Source organism: Loxodonta africana, chromosome 21, assembly GCF_030014295.1.
Source record: "Loxodonta africana isolate mLoxAfr1 chromosome 21, mLoxAfr1.hap2, whole genome shotgun sequence".
Classification (NCBI taxonomy): domain Eukaryota; kingdom Metazoa; phylum Chordata; class Mammalia; order Proboscidea; family Elephantidae; genus Loxodonta; species Loxodonta africana.
Window position 1 is genome coordinate 33,930,683 of NC_087362.1, and position 18,997 is coordinate 33,949,679.

Genomic DNA, 18,997 nt, shown 5'->3' on the forward strand with positions numbered 1-18,997 from the left:
CACAGCTGCACGTCCCTACCCACTGCTTGGCAACATGGATGTGCTCTGAGACCCTGAGTGGCCCCTCATTGAGCCTGAAACACCCCTTGCCCAGCCACCTGGTGGCACGCTCTAAATCCACTATAGGCCTTGGCTCCCTTGGGTCTCGCGTGTGTGTGTGTTTCCTCTGTTCCATGGTGTGCTCACTGGAAGGAATGATGTCTTCTTTCTCTTTCTCAGTAATGCCCAAGGGAGAGATGGAGAGAAAGACGATTACCTTGGGAGCATTCCGCACTGTGCCTCATCCACTCCTTCCTGTCTCTCCTTTCCTTCCTTCTATGTGTGGTTACAGTCACACAGACATGCACCACGTGGACATATAAACACATCATAAGGACAGAAAAGTGTATTCAGGTAATTATGTGCAACGTGATAAAAACAGGTGCCCAGGAAACCCAAGTAGTTGACCATGAAACCTTAAGGGAGTGAGCAACAGCATACAGCCACGTTCCCTTTCTTTTGAGATGTGCAGAAAGTGGGTGTATGCGATGCTTTACTCAAAAAGAGCATTTTACTTCTTTCAAGGCAAGGAGATAAGCTGTGTAAATGACAAGACTAAAGTGAGAGTGGAAGGATCCTGGTTGTGGGGGAAATGTGTCCTGGTAACCTTGTCCTGGTTGCTGAGAAATTCACTGGCATCGATGTCTTCCAGGTCAGGTAGGTCCTGAAAAAGAAGTAACGAACCACATGTCACCAGGGCGTGCACACGCCAATTCCCGGCAGGCAACATAAATTGAATGGAGCCTCAGTGTATATGCAGGCAAAGTGTAGACGAGAAATAAAAATGAGCAGTGACCCAAATTTCTCAACCAAGGACCCACTGCCCCTCCAAAGAAACCCCGTACACAAAACACAAACGTTGCTACTTCAGTATCTGGATCTAACAAATCAAAGTGAGATTTCTACCGTGGGACACGTTTGAAGAATTTCCAAATGGTTTCTCCACTTTGTCATCAGAGACACAGCTTATCTGGGAGGGGCCTGAACCAAATGCACCTCCTCTTCCGCTGTATAAATTACTCTTCAGGCTCTATGTGGTATAAAGTTAGTATATTTTGGACCGCCCCAAAACTGGTAGGGCTTTTTTTTTTTGGCGTGTGTTACGGTTTTTTGGAGGCGTGGAGGCTATCTTCATCCATATCAACCAGTCTGGCATGTGGGAGAGGCAGCGCAGTGTGGTGGTTAGATGCATGGACTCTGGAACCAGACCCCCTGGGTTTCCTTGCTGTGTGACCTTGGGCAAGTTACTTAACCTTTCCGTGCCTCCATTTCCTCATCTGTAAAATGGGGAGTCCCTGGTGGTGCAAACGGTTAACGCATTCAGCTACTAACCAAACATTCAGGTCTGCCCAGAGGCCTGGTGATCTGCTTCTCAAAAATCAGCTACTGAAGACCCTGTGGAGCACAGTTCTACTCTGACACACGTGGGGTTGCCAAGAGTTAGAGTCAAGTTGAAGCAAATGACTTGGTTTGGCTTTAAAATGGGGATGATAACGGCACCTATCTCTTAGAGTTATTGGAAGGGTTAAACCAATTAAAATGTGTTTAGAATAGTGCCAGGTATTTAAAAAAAAACAAAACCAAACCCACTGCCAATGAGTCGATTCCAACTCATTCTGACCCTATAGGACAGAGTTAACTGCCCCATACAGTTTCCAAGGAGCAGCTGGTGGATTCGAACTGCTGACCTTTTGGTGAGCAGCCGTAGCTCTCAACCACTGTGCCACCAGGGCTCCAGTGCCAGGTATAGAACTGAAAAATAATAGTTATTACTGTTGTTCTGTATACAGTTGGTTCTCAAATGTTAGAGCTGAATTGTCCAAGCTGGAGACCTTCTATCAATATTGACCATGCTTAGTTTGACTCTTGTTGAACCAGTGAAATTTTGAAGTTTGGACATTTAGAAACGAAACACCAGCTTAGAAGTGAAACACTAACATGGGCAGGGGCATGCAAAGACTGAGCAGTGGTGGGCTGGGCAAGTCGAGTCAGCCGATGGGTGGGCGGCTGTCCAGAGGAGGATTGAGAGGCTCTGGCTGTGAAGCGTAACCTTCTTGACGATTTTGGGGAAAGCTAACTGGACAAAATTGCTTTGCAGTGTAACTTCTTTGGGGAAAAGCAATCAAGAGCTCCCTAGATGTGTGCTATTTTGTCCCCCACAAATATATATTGTAAATCCTAACCTCTATGCCTGTGGTTATAATCCCATTTGGGAATGGGCTGTCTTTGTTATGTTAATGTGGCAATATTAGTATAGGTTTTATCTTAAGTCAATCTCTTTTGATATTTAAGAGAGATTGAACAAGCAAGGGAAAGCAGCAGAGATGACGGAAGAGAGATGCCAAGCCACATGAAAATCACTCAGGAGAAGAAGCTCAGAGGAGACAAGGACCTTCCTTCAGAGCAGAGAAAGCCTTCGCCTAGGGGCGGCGCCCTATATCCGGACTTTAGCCTCGTAAACTGTGGGAAAATAAATCTGTTTGTTAAAGGCACCCACTTGTGGTATTTCTGTTATAGCAGCACTAGATATCTAAGACAACGTGGTTAAAAAGGAACCATTTAGGCCAATGCTTCGGAAACTTGAATGTGCATTTGAGTCACCTGGAAATCTTACTAAAATGCAGATACTGATCGGTGGTTTGGGGCAGGGTCTGGGATCCTGCCTTTCCAAGCAGTTCCCAGTGGTGCCATGCCTGCTAGTCCAATGACCACACTGTGGGTAGTGAGGAATTGAAGATTTGTATGTGATCACCTGTTTTAACAACCATAAAATATTTATTTCTACTGCAACCACTTTACGTACATCAATGAAGAGCTTCTCCTTTGTCTTCAGTTCGATGGTTTCTATATCTTCAGCTCCATCAAGTTCTGTAACTAATGCACCCTCAGTGGCCACAATGTGGACAGTTGAATCTAAGGAACAACAATAACAAAAGGTCATTAACCTTGGAGTTAGTTTTATAGACAGTGGTCAGATAGACAAGCCCAAGGTAAAGATGATTCCACTGGCAGAAGGACAAAAACCCTGCTTGGGTCACAAGGCTGCCCTGTGACGAAGCCACAAGAGCCCACAGCTTAGGACAGGGTTATATCCACTAAGGAAAGGAAGAAAGAGCTGCCTCCTTTCTGAAATCTGGAGATGAGGCCAGTGAGATGGATGGAACAGCCAGTGATCAATTCATAATAATCAGTAACTTCGGAGAAGGCATCATGATTGATGCGTATGGTGATGGAGAAGACAATGCTCTAATGACAAGAGTGGGAGACTGAGAGGCAGGCTGGACGTCGTGTCCTGGGCCCTGCTGAGGGAGAGGGTGAGCCCACAGACCTGGCTTGCCTGTCACTCAGTCAATGACATGGCCCTCCAGCCACTGCACAAAGATGAAGGACCAGGGATGCCTGTCAATAATCACTAGGTTACCTGGGGGACACAAGAACATTTTACTTTAACCACTGAGAAGTTGGCATGTGACAACTTGTACGAGGCAAAGTCATGAAGCCCCATAGATACATCCAAACTCACTGAGGGACCGAATTGCTGGGCTGAGGGCTGTGGGGACCATGATGTCAGAAAATATCTAGCTCAACTGGTATAACACACTATATAAAGAAAATGTTCTACATTCTAGTTTGATGAGTAGCATCTAAGGTCTTAAAAGCCTGTAAGTGGCCTTCTAAGATACTCTACTGTCTCACCCCATTGAGAGCAAGGGAGAATGAAGAAAACTAAAGATACAAGGGAAAGATTAGTCCAAAAGACTAATGGACCACAACTACCATGGCCTCCACCAGACTGAGTCCAGTACATCTAGATGGTGCCGGGCTACCACCACTGACTGCTCTGACAGGGATCACAGTAGAGGGTGCTGGACAGAGCTGGAGAAAAATGTAGAACAAAATTCTAACTCACAAAAGAGACCAGCTTTACTGGTCTCACAGAGACTGGAGAAACCCGGAGGGTATGGGCCCTGGATACCCTTTTAGCGCAGTAATGAAGTCACTCCTGAGGTTTACCCTTCGGCCAAAGATTAGACAGGGCCATAAAACAAAATGAAACAAAAAAGAAGCACACCAGCCCAGGGACAAGGCCTAGAAGACAGGAGGGGACATGAAAGCTGGTAATAGGGAACCCAAGGCCAAGAAGGGAGAGTGTTGACATGTGGAGTTGTTAACCAATATCAGAAAACAATATGTACACTAACTGTTTAATGAGAAGGTAGTTTGTTCTGTAAACCTTCATCCCAAGTACAATAAAAACAAAAAAGCGTCTGAATTGAAATGTGCTGTAGGTGTCAAAAACACTGGATTTTGAAGACTTACTATAAAAGTAAAATATCTCATTAATAAATTTTATACAGATTATATGTTAAAAAGATTATACTTTAGATATATTAAGTTAAATAAAATATGTTGTTAGTGGTTCCACTTGTTTCTTTTTACTTTTTTTAACGTGGCTTCTAGGAAATTTTAAAGGAGCGCTGGTGGTGCAATGATTACGCGCTTGGCTGCTAACCAAAAAGTGGGCAATTTGAACACCAGCCACTCCACAGGAGAAAAGACCCAGTGATCTGCTCCCGTAGAGTTTACAGCCTAGGAAACCCTATGGAGGCAGTTCTACACTGTCCTATAGGGTCGCTGTGAGTTGGAATCGACTTAATGTCACACAACAACAAGAACTTTAGGAAATTTTAAATGACACATATGGCCTCCTTCACATTTCTCTTGGAGCCCTGGTGGCACAGTGGTTAAGAGATCAGCTGCTAACCAAAAGGTTGGCAGTCTGAATCTACCAGCTTGGAGTCCCTGGATGGTGCAAGTTGCTAACCAAAAGGTTGGAGGTTTAAGTCTACCCAGAGGAGCCTCCGAAGAAAGGCCTGGTGATCTACTTCAAAAAAAATCAGCCATTGAAAACCCTGTGGAGCACAGTTATACACTGACACACACGAGGACAGATGTGTCAGGAGTCAGAGTTGACTTGACGGCAACTGGTAGTTACTGCTTGTATTTCTCTGGGTGATGACTTGTGTACTTGATCCTGTGGAAGCAGCGACAGAGAAGAACTGAAAACCAGAACGCTCCATTTCACCAGTGTGATTCCGTGGCCATGGAGCCCTCCACGCGCCCTCTGAGTTTCTCGCCCATTGCTCACCTTCCTCCACAGCGCCCAGAGCTGGCGGGGTCAGAGGCCTGGCTGGGAGTGCCACTCCTGGCTCCTGATCCTCAGTCTCCCCATCAGCCCCCTCAGGCAGCTCCCTTTCTCCACCGGGCTTTTCTGGGAATAGCTCATCCTTCGCCTCAAAGCTTTCCTTAACGAACATCTCCATCTTCTGCCGCGTTCCTTGGTCCAGAGGAGGCCCTTCCTTTTCTTCCTCCTTGGCACGCACTTCCTCATCGTCATTTGGCAGCAGGGTCTCCCCTAAACAAGAGAAGTTAAAGGGTGAAGTTGAAAATGTCTTGGAGGAGCAGGGGGTCTGCATGTCTACCAGGAGCCCATGGTGACAGTCTGAGGATGCGTCCTGAGGAAGTAGCCAAGGGTGCAGCTAGAGGAATTCCTGCAAGGATGCTTACAAAGTGCAGTTTATATCAGCCAATGAATGGAGCTCACTGTCCACAAGACGGACTGTTTCGCACATTCATTTACTGGAACAGGACAGAGCCATTAAGAACACATAAAGCAGTAGCTTCTTAGGAGAGGCAGGCTGGAGTATTTAGAAGTGAAAGGCCACGGTGTACGACATTACCTTCAAATTGAGTCAGGAGGTAAAAAATAAAGTGTGTGTGTGTGTGTGTGTGTGTGTGCGTGCACGTGTGCATTGTGCATGCCTGCATACATATGTGTGTGTTTGTGTGTGCTTGTAACAAATGTGTGGCAAAAATGTATGTTAAAAACCACAAGCCAAGGAATGCAGGTGGCCTCAAGAACCTGGAGAAGGCAAGGAAACAGGTTCTCTCCTGGAGCCTCCAGAAGGAACCAGCTCTGCTGACACCTTGATTTTAGCCCCGTGAGACCCATTTTGGGTTTCTGACCTCCGGAACCATAAGATGATACGTTTATAGGAATTTGTTACGATAGCCACAGAAAACAAATACATCATTTATTCTGAAAAACGGAGACTATTTTAACAAATTGTGTTTTAATCAGTAAAAGTGCCTTGGAATTGCACAGAATTGTGGGGCTTTTTCACTGGAACTGGCAGGTGTGTGAGACCAGCTGCAGATGAATCCGCAGGTAAAAGTGTATGAACTATTAGAAAAAAAAAAAAATCCTAGAGATTAAAGCACGTGAGTTCACCAGCCCATATTTCCCCAAACTAAACAGGGCTCAGAGGAGGTTGTCTTCTTCCAGGAGCGCGTACCTTTCTCTTGGGCTTCTCTCTGCCTTTTCCTTTCTGCAGCCCGCCTCTTGATCATCGCCAGGGCTTCAATGCTGTCTGCAATCTTCCTCTGCTCTCTGCTCTCCCACTGCCGTCTCTCCTCCTTCTCAGCTGCGTACCCTCCCCGAGCCCAGGCCTCTGCACAAGCTCTGTTTGCAAGGACAAATAAAGCAGCAGAGGTTTGACTTTTTACAGGTTAAAAGTAAATGCAAAATGTATGTTATCTGACCAAGCTTGTTCGTCTTCCCCAAAATCAAAGCGCACACAGGATAAGGAACAAGGACAAAAGTGAACACGTGCACCTGTTAATCTTTAAAAAGTCTAGTGGTTTTCAAAGCCTTCTTAGGGCCCAAAAGCACAAGCGGCAACAGAAAAAAAAGAGATCTCTTAGACTTCATCAAAATTAAAAATGCATGTGCTTTAAAGGGCATCATCAAGAAAAAGACAATCCCACAGCATGGGAGAAAATATTAGAAAATCTTATCTATAATAAGGGACTTTTATCTAGTCTATATAAAGAACTCTTGCAACTCAATGATAAAAAGACAACATAACTGAAAAATGGGCAAAGGTTAAGAGAATGAAAAGATATGCCACAGGCTGGGAGAAAATATTTGCAAAACATCTATCTGATAAAAGGACTTATATCCAAAATATATGAAGAATTCTTAAAACTCAACGATAAGAAAACAAGCAACTCAATTAAAAAGTGGCAAAAGATCTGAACGGATACCTCACCGAAGAAGATAAACAGACGGTAGATACGCATGTGGGAAGATGCTCAACAGCCTATGTCATTAGGGAATTGCAAATTCAAAGAATGAGATACCTTACACACCTATTATAATGGCTAAAATCCAAAACACTGACAACATCAAAAGCTATGGTGAGGATGTGGAGTAACAGGACCTCTCATTCATGACAGGTTGGAATGTAACATGTTATACTTTGGATACGAAGCTAAACATAGACTTACCATAGAATCCAGCAATCATGCTCCTATGTATTTACCCAAATGAGCTGAAAACTTCTGTCCACACAAAAACCTGCATATGAATGTTTGTATTAGCTTTATTTATAATTTACAAAAATTGGAAGCAACCAAGATGTCCTTCAATAGGTGAATGGATAAACTGGGATACAACTATACAATGGAATATTATTTAGCAACTAAAAAAAAAAGCTACCAAGCCACAAAAAGGTATGGAAGAACCCTAAGTGCACAATACTAAGTCCAAGATGCCTGTCTGAAAAAGCTACATACTCTATCATTCCAACTATATGACATTCTGGAAAAGGCAAAGCCATAAAGACAGTAAGACCAGAGGTTGCCAGGAGTTCAGAGGGAGGATGGGAGGGATGAATACATGAAGCACAGGACATTTTTAGGACAGTGAAATGATGCTGTATGATACTATAATGGTGGATACAAGACGTTATTCATTCGCCAAAACCCACTGGACTGCACAACACAGAGTGAACCCTGATGTGAACTATGGGCTTTAGTTAGTAATAATGTATCAATATTGACTCATCAGTTGTAACAAACATATCACAGGAGTGCAAGATGTTAATAATAGGAGAATCCTTGTGTAGGGTAGAGAGCAGGTATATGGGAACTCTCTGGATGTACTTCCAGAAAACAAGTTTTCGTAAACCTAAAACTGCTCTAAAAAATCAAGTTTACTAATTTTAAAAAGGGGAGGCCAAGGATCTGAACAGACATTTCCCCAGAGAAGATACACGAATGACACTAAGCACGTGAAAAAATGTTCAACATCATTAGCCATCAGGAGAATGCAAGTCAGAACCACAATGAGATATGACTTCATACCCAGGAGGCAGAAACCCTTGTGGCGTAGTGGTTAAGTGCTACAGCTGCTAACCAAGAAGTCGGCAGTTCAAACCTGCCAGGCGCTCCTTGGAAACTCTATGGGCCAGTTCTGCTCTGTCCTATAGGGTCGCTATGAGTTGGAATTGACTCTATGGCAGTGGGTTTGGTTTTGGTTTTTTGGACCCAGGAGGATGGCTATGATAAGAAAGACAGATAACAACAAGTGTTGGTGAGGCTGTGGAGAAATTGTAACCCTTGTACCCTGCTGGTGGGAATGTAAAATGGTACAGCCATTTTGGAGAACAGCTGGCGGTTACTCAAATGATTAAACATAGAGCTACCATCTGACCCATCAAGCAGTCCACGTTCCTGAGGTTTTATTCAAAGCTAGAATTAATAGTGACCTAAATTAAAGGGTAAATGAAAAACAGATAAAAGTAGTGTCAACATACATGGCAGTCCAGGGCTTTCAATATTCTTTATAAACCGATATGGAAAAAAAAAAAAAAACTCCAAAAGGAAACTAGGAAGAAATCATGAACAGAATATTCATAAAGGAAGAAATATAAGTGGCCAATAGAGATGAAAAACAATGACCTCATCAGTTATCCAAAACTGCAAATTTCAGACAATGAGATACTATCTCCACCCATTGATCAACTTGGCAAAGATTTCTTTGAAATGGTTCCATCTGGTGAGATTATAAAATGGTTCAAACCTTCTAGAAAACAATTAGAAAATATTTATAAGAGCTTTTTAAATTGCTCAAACCATATTCTTTAATCCAGTAACACCACTCTTAGAATTCAATTCTAAGGAAAGAATCGGCGATGTGGTCAAGGCTTATAAAAAAGGATACTTATGTAGGAATTATGAAAAATCAGATATAAAGTAAGTGCTCAAGAAATTGGGATTTCCTATAATGGACAATTACCTAGCCATTAAAATTATTTCCAAAGAGTATTTAATCACGTTTAAAAATAGTAGTAAATTAGAAATAAAGATTTAACATTTAAGCAAGCTCAAATATTAAGCATGAAAACGTGATCAAGGGGATTTCCTATTTCTTACCTGTCTTTTGGAAAAACAGGTCTGTCATCCAGATATGTTAAGTGTTTAAGTCGAATGGTAACTGTCCTCCGATAACTAGCAATGTGCTTAATAACTGGGTTTCCAATCAAATTCAGTACACGCTGTAAGCCAAGAAAAAAAAAAAAAAGCAAAGCCAAATTCATTACTAAAAAAACGCATGTGATTTAAATGTTTTATATGTCCGGTGCTCTAAGAATTAGTTAATATATTTTCTAGAGCAAAAAGGAAGGGCTAAATGTCCTGGAGACTTTCTCAGGGACATGGGGAGATTTTCACTGTGTTTGTGCCGTCTGAACAGCCCAGAGGACTGAGCAGCCCTTTCTTCTCCTTCAGCTTCAGATTCTAGGTCTTCTTGTCGTTACAGAACAATATTGGAAAACATTTCCTGAGGCCTTTTCCAGCTGCAGTGATTACATAAGTTTTGCTCACTGTCCTAGTCATCTAGTGCTGCTATAACAGAAATATGGTGAGTGGGTGGCTTTCACAAAGAGAAATTTATTTTCTCACAGTCCAGTAGGCTAGAAGACCAAATTCAGGGCATCAGCTCCAGGGAAGGCTTTCTCTCTCTGTCGGCCCTGGAGGAAGGCCCTTGTGATGGATCAGTCTTCCCTTGGTCTAGGAGCATCTCAGTGCAGGAACCTCGGGTCCAAAGGACGTGCTCTGCTCCTGCCACTGCTTTCTTGGTGGTACGAGGTCCCCCATCTCTCTGCTTGCTTCCCTTTCCTTTTATCTCTTCAGAGATAAAAGGTGGTGCAGGCCATACCCCAGGAAAACTCCCTTTACATGGATCAGGGATGTGACCTGGTAAGGAAGGGTGTTACAATCCCACCCTAATCCTCTCTAACATAAAATTACAATCACAAAATGGTGGACAATCACAGACTACTGGGAATCATGGCCTAACCAAGTTGATACATACATTTTTTAGGGAGACATAATTCAATCCGTAACACTCACTCAATCTCTTTTACTGAAATTAATCTCTATTTGATTGTTTTCTTACCTTTAAGCCAGGGCCCATTTTAAGAAAACATGCACAGCAGCTAGTCAGGTAAGAAGCAGTGATTAAGGGAAAAGATGGAAAGTACCCACTTAGCTGTGCCGCTCAGACTTAAGCCCTTTCTCCCAAGGTTTACAGATCTCCTTGAAGTCTATTTAACACCAGGAATAAGAAAGGGATACGACAAAATAGATTAAACAGCTGTGTGCCATCCTCATGGAATCCAGGAATTCTATCTCTGAACCACCACTGCCCTCTGTCCGTCTGCACTTCTCCTTAAATACTTATCACCTCCTCTCCTGCTCCACAAAGCTCAAAGAAGGTGGATGGTTAAGGCTACATCTGGGCAAACAGTTTTAAAATCTGTTTTCCTAAACTGACTTAATATTTTTCATATCTAAAGTGGTTTTTGTCATTGGAGAAAATAAATATGTTGTAAACTATTTAGTTTAGCATTTCTCAAACTTCATTCAGACACTACCTTCATTGTTTTTGCCATATCTTTTGCATGACATGCCAAGGGTACGGGTGGTGGGGGTGGTGGGAGAAATAAAGGGGGTGCCTTGTGCGCAGAGAATTTAAAAGCAATCATAAAGCAACTGCAACGCAGACTGCTCTGCATTATCACCGTGTGCTGGCAGTTCTAGACTATTCCTCCTTGCTGGGCTGTGCCATTCCCATTGCGCTGCACCAGCTTGGTGTGACATTGATTATTCCTGAAGTAGTGTTTCTTGGAGTACCTGGGTAGTCAAACGGTTAGCGTGTTTGGCTGGTAACTGAAAGGTTGGAGGTTTGAATCCACCCAGAGGTACCTCAGAAGAAAGGCCTAGCTATCTACGTCCAAAAAATCAGTCATCGAAAACTCTGTGGAGCACACTTCTATTGTAACACACATGGGGTCACCACGAGTCAGCACTGACTTGACGGCAACTTGTATCTTGTTACAGATAGACACTGAACTATTCACGGGTGAAATGACATCGGGTATTTCCTTTAGGATACTCCAACTAAAAACACAAAGAGGAAAAAAGTATGAAAGAAAAAGAGAAGGAAGGATGGAAGAAAGGAAGGAGAGAAGAAAGAGAAATTTGATATTTAAAGAATAAAAAATTAACAAGCTTTTTTTCTATATTTTTTACCAAATCGGGCATGCTCTCGAGAACCCTCAGGATCTCTGGATCACTCAGCTTATTGTGGGAGAGGTCAAGCACGCAAAGTTTCAAACATTCCTTCAGATGCTGAATGTCTTCCACACTCTCTAAATGGTTGTGCGCCATCTGTAGTGTGTTCAGGACTGGAAGGCAGGCTGGAAGGCAAAGTCAGCAGAAGTCAGCAACAGGGGCATGAATGACTGTTTCTTGCCCATAGTATCCATTTTTAAAACCTCCCCGGGGGAAAGTGATGGACATAAGGACATATTAAAAGATCCCTCGTTGGACATTCTTACAGAGGTTTTCAATGGTCTTGATGTAATTGTTGCTGAGGTTAAGGGCATCCAGTTTCTGCAGAGGTTCTAGGTTTTCGATTTTATGAATCAAGTTCACTTGTAAGAAAAGACACCGCAACTCGGTTTGGGCATCCAGGTTCTCGATTTTCTGTATCCCATTGCACTCCAGCCAAAGACAGCGCAGCCCTGTGTATTCTTCCAAGTTCTCAATGCGATCAAAGCCTAGCGACAAGGAAGGAGATGTCAGCTAAGGTCTTACACACATGGGACATACGGTCACCCTTGTTTCGGTGCCATGATTAAAGTGCTCAGCTGCTAACTAAAAGGTCGGTGGTTCAAACCCACCAGCTGCTCCAGGGGAGAAAGATGTGGCAGTCTGCTGCTTCCATAAAGACGACAGTCTTGGAAACCCTATGGGGCAGTTCTACTCTGTCCTATAGGGTTGCTATGAGTCGGAATCGACTCCACGGTAACAGTTTACCTGCCTGTCTAGCATCCGCACCTCCTTCCTCTAGTAACACCACTGCAGCTTTTAAGGAACCACCTCTCCCCCAATTCTAATCCACGGCACTCTGGGTGGCCCATCACAGTCACAACGATTCATTTGGAGATGGTCACTCTTAGCCAAGCTGGGCTAACTGAGACAAATCCTAGGAGTTTTGCTGGCTCCATTGGAAAGAGGTACTCTTTCTTTGGAATCGTCAACCTCGTGAGGTAAAGCCTACTACTGCAGCAGCCGTCTTGCCTTCATGCCTGGGGGTGGATGGTATAAAGAGTGAACCTTCCTGAAAATGAGCCAAACAGTGGAAAGCAAGGTCAAGAAAAGGAGAGAGACAGCTGCATGGAGACACCCTGTGAACACCTGGAGCCAGCCATGCCTAAAGCTGGGGCAACCTGTTGAGTGCTGTTTTGCTTTATTTTTCAGTTTTATGAGCCAAATTTAAGGATAGGGAAACAAGCATTTTTGTTTCCTTTAGTAACTCCTTGCTGTTTTGCAATTCATAGCCCATCCACAGTTACCAAAACTTTTTTTGTTTTTAAGTAGACTTTATTTTTCAGAGCCGTTTTAGGACGACAGAAAAAGTATGCAGAAACTACAGAGTCCCTGAGTACCACTACTGAAACTTTTAAAATCTATTCATTTCACTGTCTGAAAAAGTTTTCATTAGAAAAGTGTAACAACATCAATGGTGAGGAAAATGAAATTTGCCCATGGTCCTGCCACCCCAATAATCAAACTGTTTTCATTTTTCTCTATTGCCTTCCAACCCTGCTGTAAACATACATAATGTGTATACACTTGCAATCACAGAATACATTTAAATACAGGGATAGTAGAAAATTTTTTTAATTTTGCCTTTTTTTTTTTTCCTAACATTTTTATAGCATAAGAATTTTCCGTGTTACTTCAAGGTCTTCATACTGAATAAGTATCTCTAAAAGATGGAACCTTTTTTTTTTTTTGCCTTAAAGATAACCACGATACCATTGTGACACAATTTACCAATAATTTCTTCATATCGTCAAATAGCCAGTCACTGTTCACATTTATTGGTTTTTTTTTTTTTTTTTAACTATTTGTTGTTAGAATCAGAATCCAAGTAAGGTCTGCATATTGCAATTGGCTGATGCCCCTTAAGAATCTTTTAACCTGTAGTCTCTGGTCCTCTCTCTGTTTCTCTTTCTTCCCTTGCAATTTTTTGTTGTTATTGAAACACTGGGGTCATTTGTTCTTGAGGGTTTCCTACAGGGTACCTTTCCTACTGGGTTTTCTCGGGGCCTTGTTCTCTCTCCAGCTCTCACTGTCTCTCCTTCCCTTTCACTGTCCAGCACTGTTAACCCCCTTTCTAGTTCACTTCTCACTTCAGTCCAGTCCCATTACCAAAACCACCTGGCTGAGATTTCCAGTGACATCCTAATTGCTAAATCCTGTTTTCAGTCCTCTCTGTACCTGACCATTCAGAGGTATCTGACCTGATGGGCCATGCTTACCTTTTTCCAGTTTATAAACTCTAGGCAGACAAGACGTTTTCTTCAAAGCAAAATTATTCCTTTTCCATAGGTCTCCACTAAAATCTGAAAATGCTACTTAGATATAATTTGAGAGCTCCAGATGGTCCCTGAGAAGAATTTTGTATACCACTGGAGTCCTTCCACCTAACTAACGTGAGGCACCTTCTCCAGCAGGCCCTTACCTTTAAAGTGTAAATACAGCGTGTCATTCAGGGCTGGGGTAATGTAAAGCTTGTGTTGCTTGCAGAGTTTTTGCAGGAAACTTTTAGTCATTCTGTTAAAAGGAGAAACATGAACAAGAAATTTAATTTGTTAGCTGTAAATTATATTCCAAAAATTCTTAACCACATTCCCTTCTCCCCAAAATTCCACAACATGCTATGTGCCTGGTAACTATTTGAAATTCTCCTCCTCCTCCTTTTTTTTTTTTTAAACAGCTTTCAGGGCCTCTTCCAGTATTGTTACTTTCAGCATTCTTAATAATTGCAACATATGTTCCAACAAAAATGCTCTTAATGGTGTCATCAAGAACTACTGATGCTTCTCTCTGTAGGCCTGGCATTAAGTTTCACAGATTGTGGTCAGTTGTATAACAGAGGCACTGCCATCTGGGCTCTGCTCCTTTAATTCTCAGACATTGGGCAGCTGTTTCATCTCCGTGGGTCTCCATTTCCTCATCTGTAGAAGTGGTGAGAGCACCATCAACCTTATTCAGGAAATGTGTGCTGTAACTGGCAGCACGCCCACATACCTGGGGCTTCGGTCATCCCTGTCATCTCGTGGGTGTCCTAAGCGACTGTCTGACCTGCTGTCACCACTTTGTTTCTGCTCGCTTTGGGAGGATGTGCCGGAGGGATCCACGCATGTTTCCTTGGGCTTGTTAATTTCTATAAAAGAGACTGGTTCTATAGATATAAAATACACACACACACGCATGTATACACATATATATGTACATAACTTTTCTCCAATTTCAATTTGATTTATAGCTCTGTCTGCTTTTAGTATACTTGTTACTGTCAAAAAAAATTTTTTTTTTTTTTTTTTTAATGTCGTTAGGTACGTCAAATCAATTTCTAGTCATAAAGACCCCATGTGACAGAGCAGAACTGCCCCAGGAGGTTTTCGAGGCTGTAGATCTTTATGGGAGCAGATCACCAGGACTTTCTCAGGTGGAGCGGCTGGGTGGGTTCGAACCACCACACTTTCAGTTAGCAGCCAAGCGCTTAGCCGTTGTGCCACCAGGTCTCCTTTTAGTATGGCACTGTATGACAATTTTTAACCCATTGACAGGGACCATGTAAATTTATCTTCGGGTGGATTCTCTATAGAAACTCTTTTACAGGTGCACAAGGAGACCTGCACAAAGATATTCATTTTTGCATTGTTGGTAACAGCAACAACAACAAAAAGGTTACTAACTCAAATACCCATCCATGGGGACAGGTAAATAAAGCGTGCTATATGAATTCAGTGGGTAACTATTTTGCCTTAAGAAAGTGTATTAGAGCTACATCAATCAGCGTGGACAGTTCTCAGAAAGATACACTGAGGGGAAAATCCAAGTTTTATAGTAAGCAGAGTATCGTTTGTCAATTAAAAACATACAAACCAATGCTATGTATTGTTTAAGGAACCATAATATGCGTATAGAGAAGTGACTGACAGAATCTACACCAAATTCAAGAGAGCTGCTTGATCTTGGGGGAGGGAGAAGGGAATAGGACCAGGAAAGGAGGGCAAAGGGAACATTAATTTTATCTGCAAGGTTTTTATTTATCAAAAAAGACTTCAAGTCAATACGTTAATCACTTTCAATTCTAGGTGGCAGTACATGGGTGTTTGTTATATTATTCGTTGCTCTTTTAAATTTCTAAAAAAATTCCTCAAAAGAAAAACCACACAAAAATAAAGCCGGTAGACGTTTCTCTGGTAAAAAGTAAATAAGCGCATTCCAACGCACTGAATTTTAAGGGCTGTTGGCTGCTGCTCTCTCTGTGTTAGTGTGGTGTGCTGAATGAGACGAAAACACTCATTCTGTGAGGACTGTCTTACAGGTTATCTATTCCCCACAGCGTTCGTTGCCTAGCCAAAAGAGGCACTAGATAAATGTTTGTGGAATAAACTGCTTAGTATACACTTAATAATTTGTTGATTATACTAACACATTATTGTGAGGTGCCACTGAATCAGTTCTGACTCACAGTGACCTTACGTACAACGGAATGAAACCTTGCCCAGTCCTGCACCATCCTCACAACTCTTATGTTTGAATCTATTGTTGCAACCACTGTGTCAGTCCATCTTGTTGAGGGTCTTCCTCTTTTTCATTGATTCTCTATGATAATAAGGTAATAACAACATGGGGTACCATTTATTAATGGCCTACTATATAAGCCCTGGTGACACAGTGGTTAAGAGCTACGGTGAGCTACAGTTGCTAACCAAAAGGTTGGCAGTTGGAATCCATCAGCTGCTCCTTGGAAACCCTATGGAGGCAGTCCTACTCTGTCCTATAGGGTCACTATGAGTTAGAATCGACTCGATGGCAATGGGTTTGGTTTTAGTTTTTTTTTTACATGCCAAAAACTTTCACCCCAGGGCTTAAATCAACCTGAAAGCCAGGCATAATTATCCCTGTTTGCAGATGAGAGATTAAGGCTCAGAGAGGTTAAGTTCTGGGCCAACAGCCACAAAGCTGGTGAACTGTGAGTTGGAATCTGAACCCAATACCTCCTGGTTCTAAAGCCTATGTCTTCCCACTGAGCAATACTGCTTCCCTATGGTTTCTTACTAAGGATTTGCCTGGACAGTAGGTGCTTAAGATATATTTGTTGACTGGGTTTGAAAAATGAAATGCCTATCAACTGGCTTCTTTATCTGAGCATTATAAGGTTTCTCCGTTGGGCCCTAAGCCGAGTGAGCCTGGAGGCTCCAGCGTTTCTGCCAAGTTCAGCCCATTCCAGAAACTTTGGTGAGGGTCATACAGTGACCCCAGCACCATCAACCATTCACTGAGTCTATCATGTGTCAGGCACTGGACTGGGGACTGAAAATTCAGTCTAGATGTCCTGCCCTCACATAGCTTTCAGTCTGGATGGGGAGAACCTTGCATCTTACACAGCGACACCAATAAAGGGATAAGATCAAAACAAAAAATGTAGGAGCAGCAGGGGAGCTGGTGTGTTAGGTGAAGACTTGGACTAGCATGTTAGATCATCGAGGCATGAGTCTGTGTCACTGACTTGGTAGTGTTGTTGAGTGTCCCGAGTTGATTACAACTCATAGTAGCCCCATGTGACAAAGTAGAACTGCCCCATAGGGTTTTCTTGGCTGTAATCTTTATAGAAGAACATTGCCAGTTCTTCCTCTTGCAGAGCTGCTGGCTGAGTTTGAACTGTCAACCTTTGGGTTAGCAGCTGCGCTTAACCGTTGCACTACCAGGGCTCCTTCTGTCACTGACTAGCTGAGGGCAATCTGGAGCAAGTTTCATACATAGCCTCTTTAAAGTCTTCACTTCCTCTTCTGCATGAAATGGGGGTGGGGAGTGTGTACTGCAGCGGGCTGGTGCATAGCTCAGATACAGCAAGCACTTGGCACCTACCATTTTAGTAAGTGTCAGACCCCTGGTGGTGCAGTGGTTAAAGGGCCGGGCTGCTAACCAAAAGGTTGGCAATTCCAACCCAGCACCCTGCTCAATGGAGAAAGATGTGGCAGAATGCTTCTGTAAAGATTTACAGTCTTGTGTCTGGGGTCTTAAAAGCTAGCAAGCAGCCATCTAAGATGCGTCAATTGGTTTCAACCCATCTAGACCAAATGAGAATGAAGAACACCAAAGACTCAAGGAAAATATGAGGCCAAGAGACAAAGGGCCATGTAAACCACAGGACTCCATCAGCCTGAGACTGGAAGAACCAGATGGTGCCCAGCTACCACCAATGACTGCCCTAACAGGGAACACAACAGAGAATCCCTGATGGAGCAAGAAAAAAGTGGGATGCAGAACTCAAACCCTAGCAAAAAGACCAGACTTAATGGTCTGATTGAGACTGGAGCGACCCCAGAGGATATGGTCCCTGGACTCTCTGTTAGCCCAAAACTAAAACCATTCCTGAAGCCAACTCTTCAGACAAAGATTAGAGTGGACTGTAAGACGTAAGGCAACACTGGTGGTGTGGTGGTTAAGTGCTATGGCTGCTAACCAAAGGGACGGCAGTTCAAATCCACCAGGCGCTCCTTGGAAACTCTATGGGGCAGTTCTACTCTGTCCTACAGGGTCGCTATGAGTCAGAATCAACTCGATGGCACTGGGTTTGGGTTTTTTTTGGTTTTATAAGACATAAAATGATGCTGGTGAATAGTGTGCTTCTTAGCTCACGCAGACACATGACTATGTGGGCAGCTCCTGTCAGGAGAGGAGAAGAGAGAGCAGAGGGAGACAAGAGCTGGTCGAAGGGACATGAGAAATACAGGGTGGAGGAGTGTGCTCTCACATTATAGGGAGAGCAACTAGGGTCACATAACGATGTGCTTAAAAGTGTACGAGAAACTGAATTGTAAACTTTCACTTAAAGCACAATACAAAGAAAGAAAGAGAGAGAGAAAAAAAAGATCTACAGCCTTGGTAACGCTATGGGGCAGTTCAACCCTGTCCTACAGGGTCGCTATGAGTCGGAATCGACTCCAAGGCAGTAGGTTTGGTTGTTTGGCTTTAGCTGCTATTACTACTATTTTTGGCTCTGAAGATGAAGTATGTGATGTTGGAAGAAGACAAGAGGGCCTAGTCGCGTCGGCCATTGCCCTCCTTTCCCTCCCTGGGGAGGCCGTCGGCACCTTCCTTGCGGCCCCCTTGGCCTGCGCTCCCGTGGTCCCCCGCAGACGCCTCCACGCCGGGATCCACGGCGCAGTCTTGCTCCGCTCCCTGGCTTGCCACTGGCTCCAAGGCCTCGGGGTGCATGTTTATTCCTGTAACGCGGAACACCTCGTTCTGCGGGGCTGCTGCAGCACCAGCGCCGCCAGGGAGGCCGGCTTTCCTTCCTAGCCGGCCCCTGGCGCCAGCGTCGTTAGCTGCCCAACGGTCCTCTGGTCTCCAGGGCAACAACCGCGCATGCGCAGGCGCATACCGGTGCCGGCGCGCCACGGTGCCGGCGGCGGGCCCTGCATGGCTCCGCCCCCTGCGCGTGCGCGGTCACGTGGGG

The 18,997-nt window shown here is 43.6% G+C and overlaps 1 protein-coding gene across 1 annotated transcript; it reads right to left on the reverse strand.

Moving 5' to 3' along the window:
- Positions 1–227: 227 nt before the first annotated feature.
- Positions 228–18,839, reverse strand: DNAAF1 (dynein axonemal assembly factor 1). Its single transcript, XM_023558123.2, has 10 exons — positions 18,633–18,839; positions 14,551–14,686; positions 13,982–14,073; positions 11,787–12,008; positions 11,479–11,645; positions 9,319–9,440; positions 6,396–6,562; positions 5,189–5,455; positions 2,843–2,952; positions 228–703 (listed from the first exon to the last, which is right to left on the reverse strand). The coding sequence occupies exons 1-10, from the start codon at positions 18,754–18,756 to the stop codon at positions 560–562; spliced, it is 1,551 nt and encodes a 516-aa protein (XP_023413891.2). The 5' UTR covers positions 18,757–18,839; the 3' UTR covers positions 228–559.
- Between the last annotated feature and the right edge of the window lie 158 nt (positions 18,840–18,997).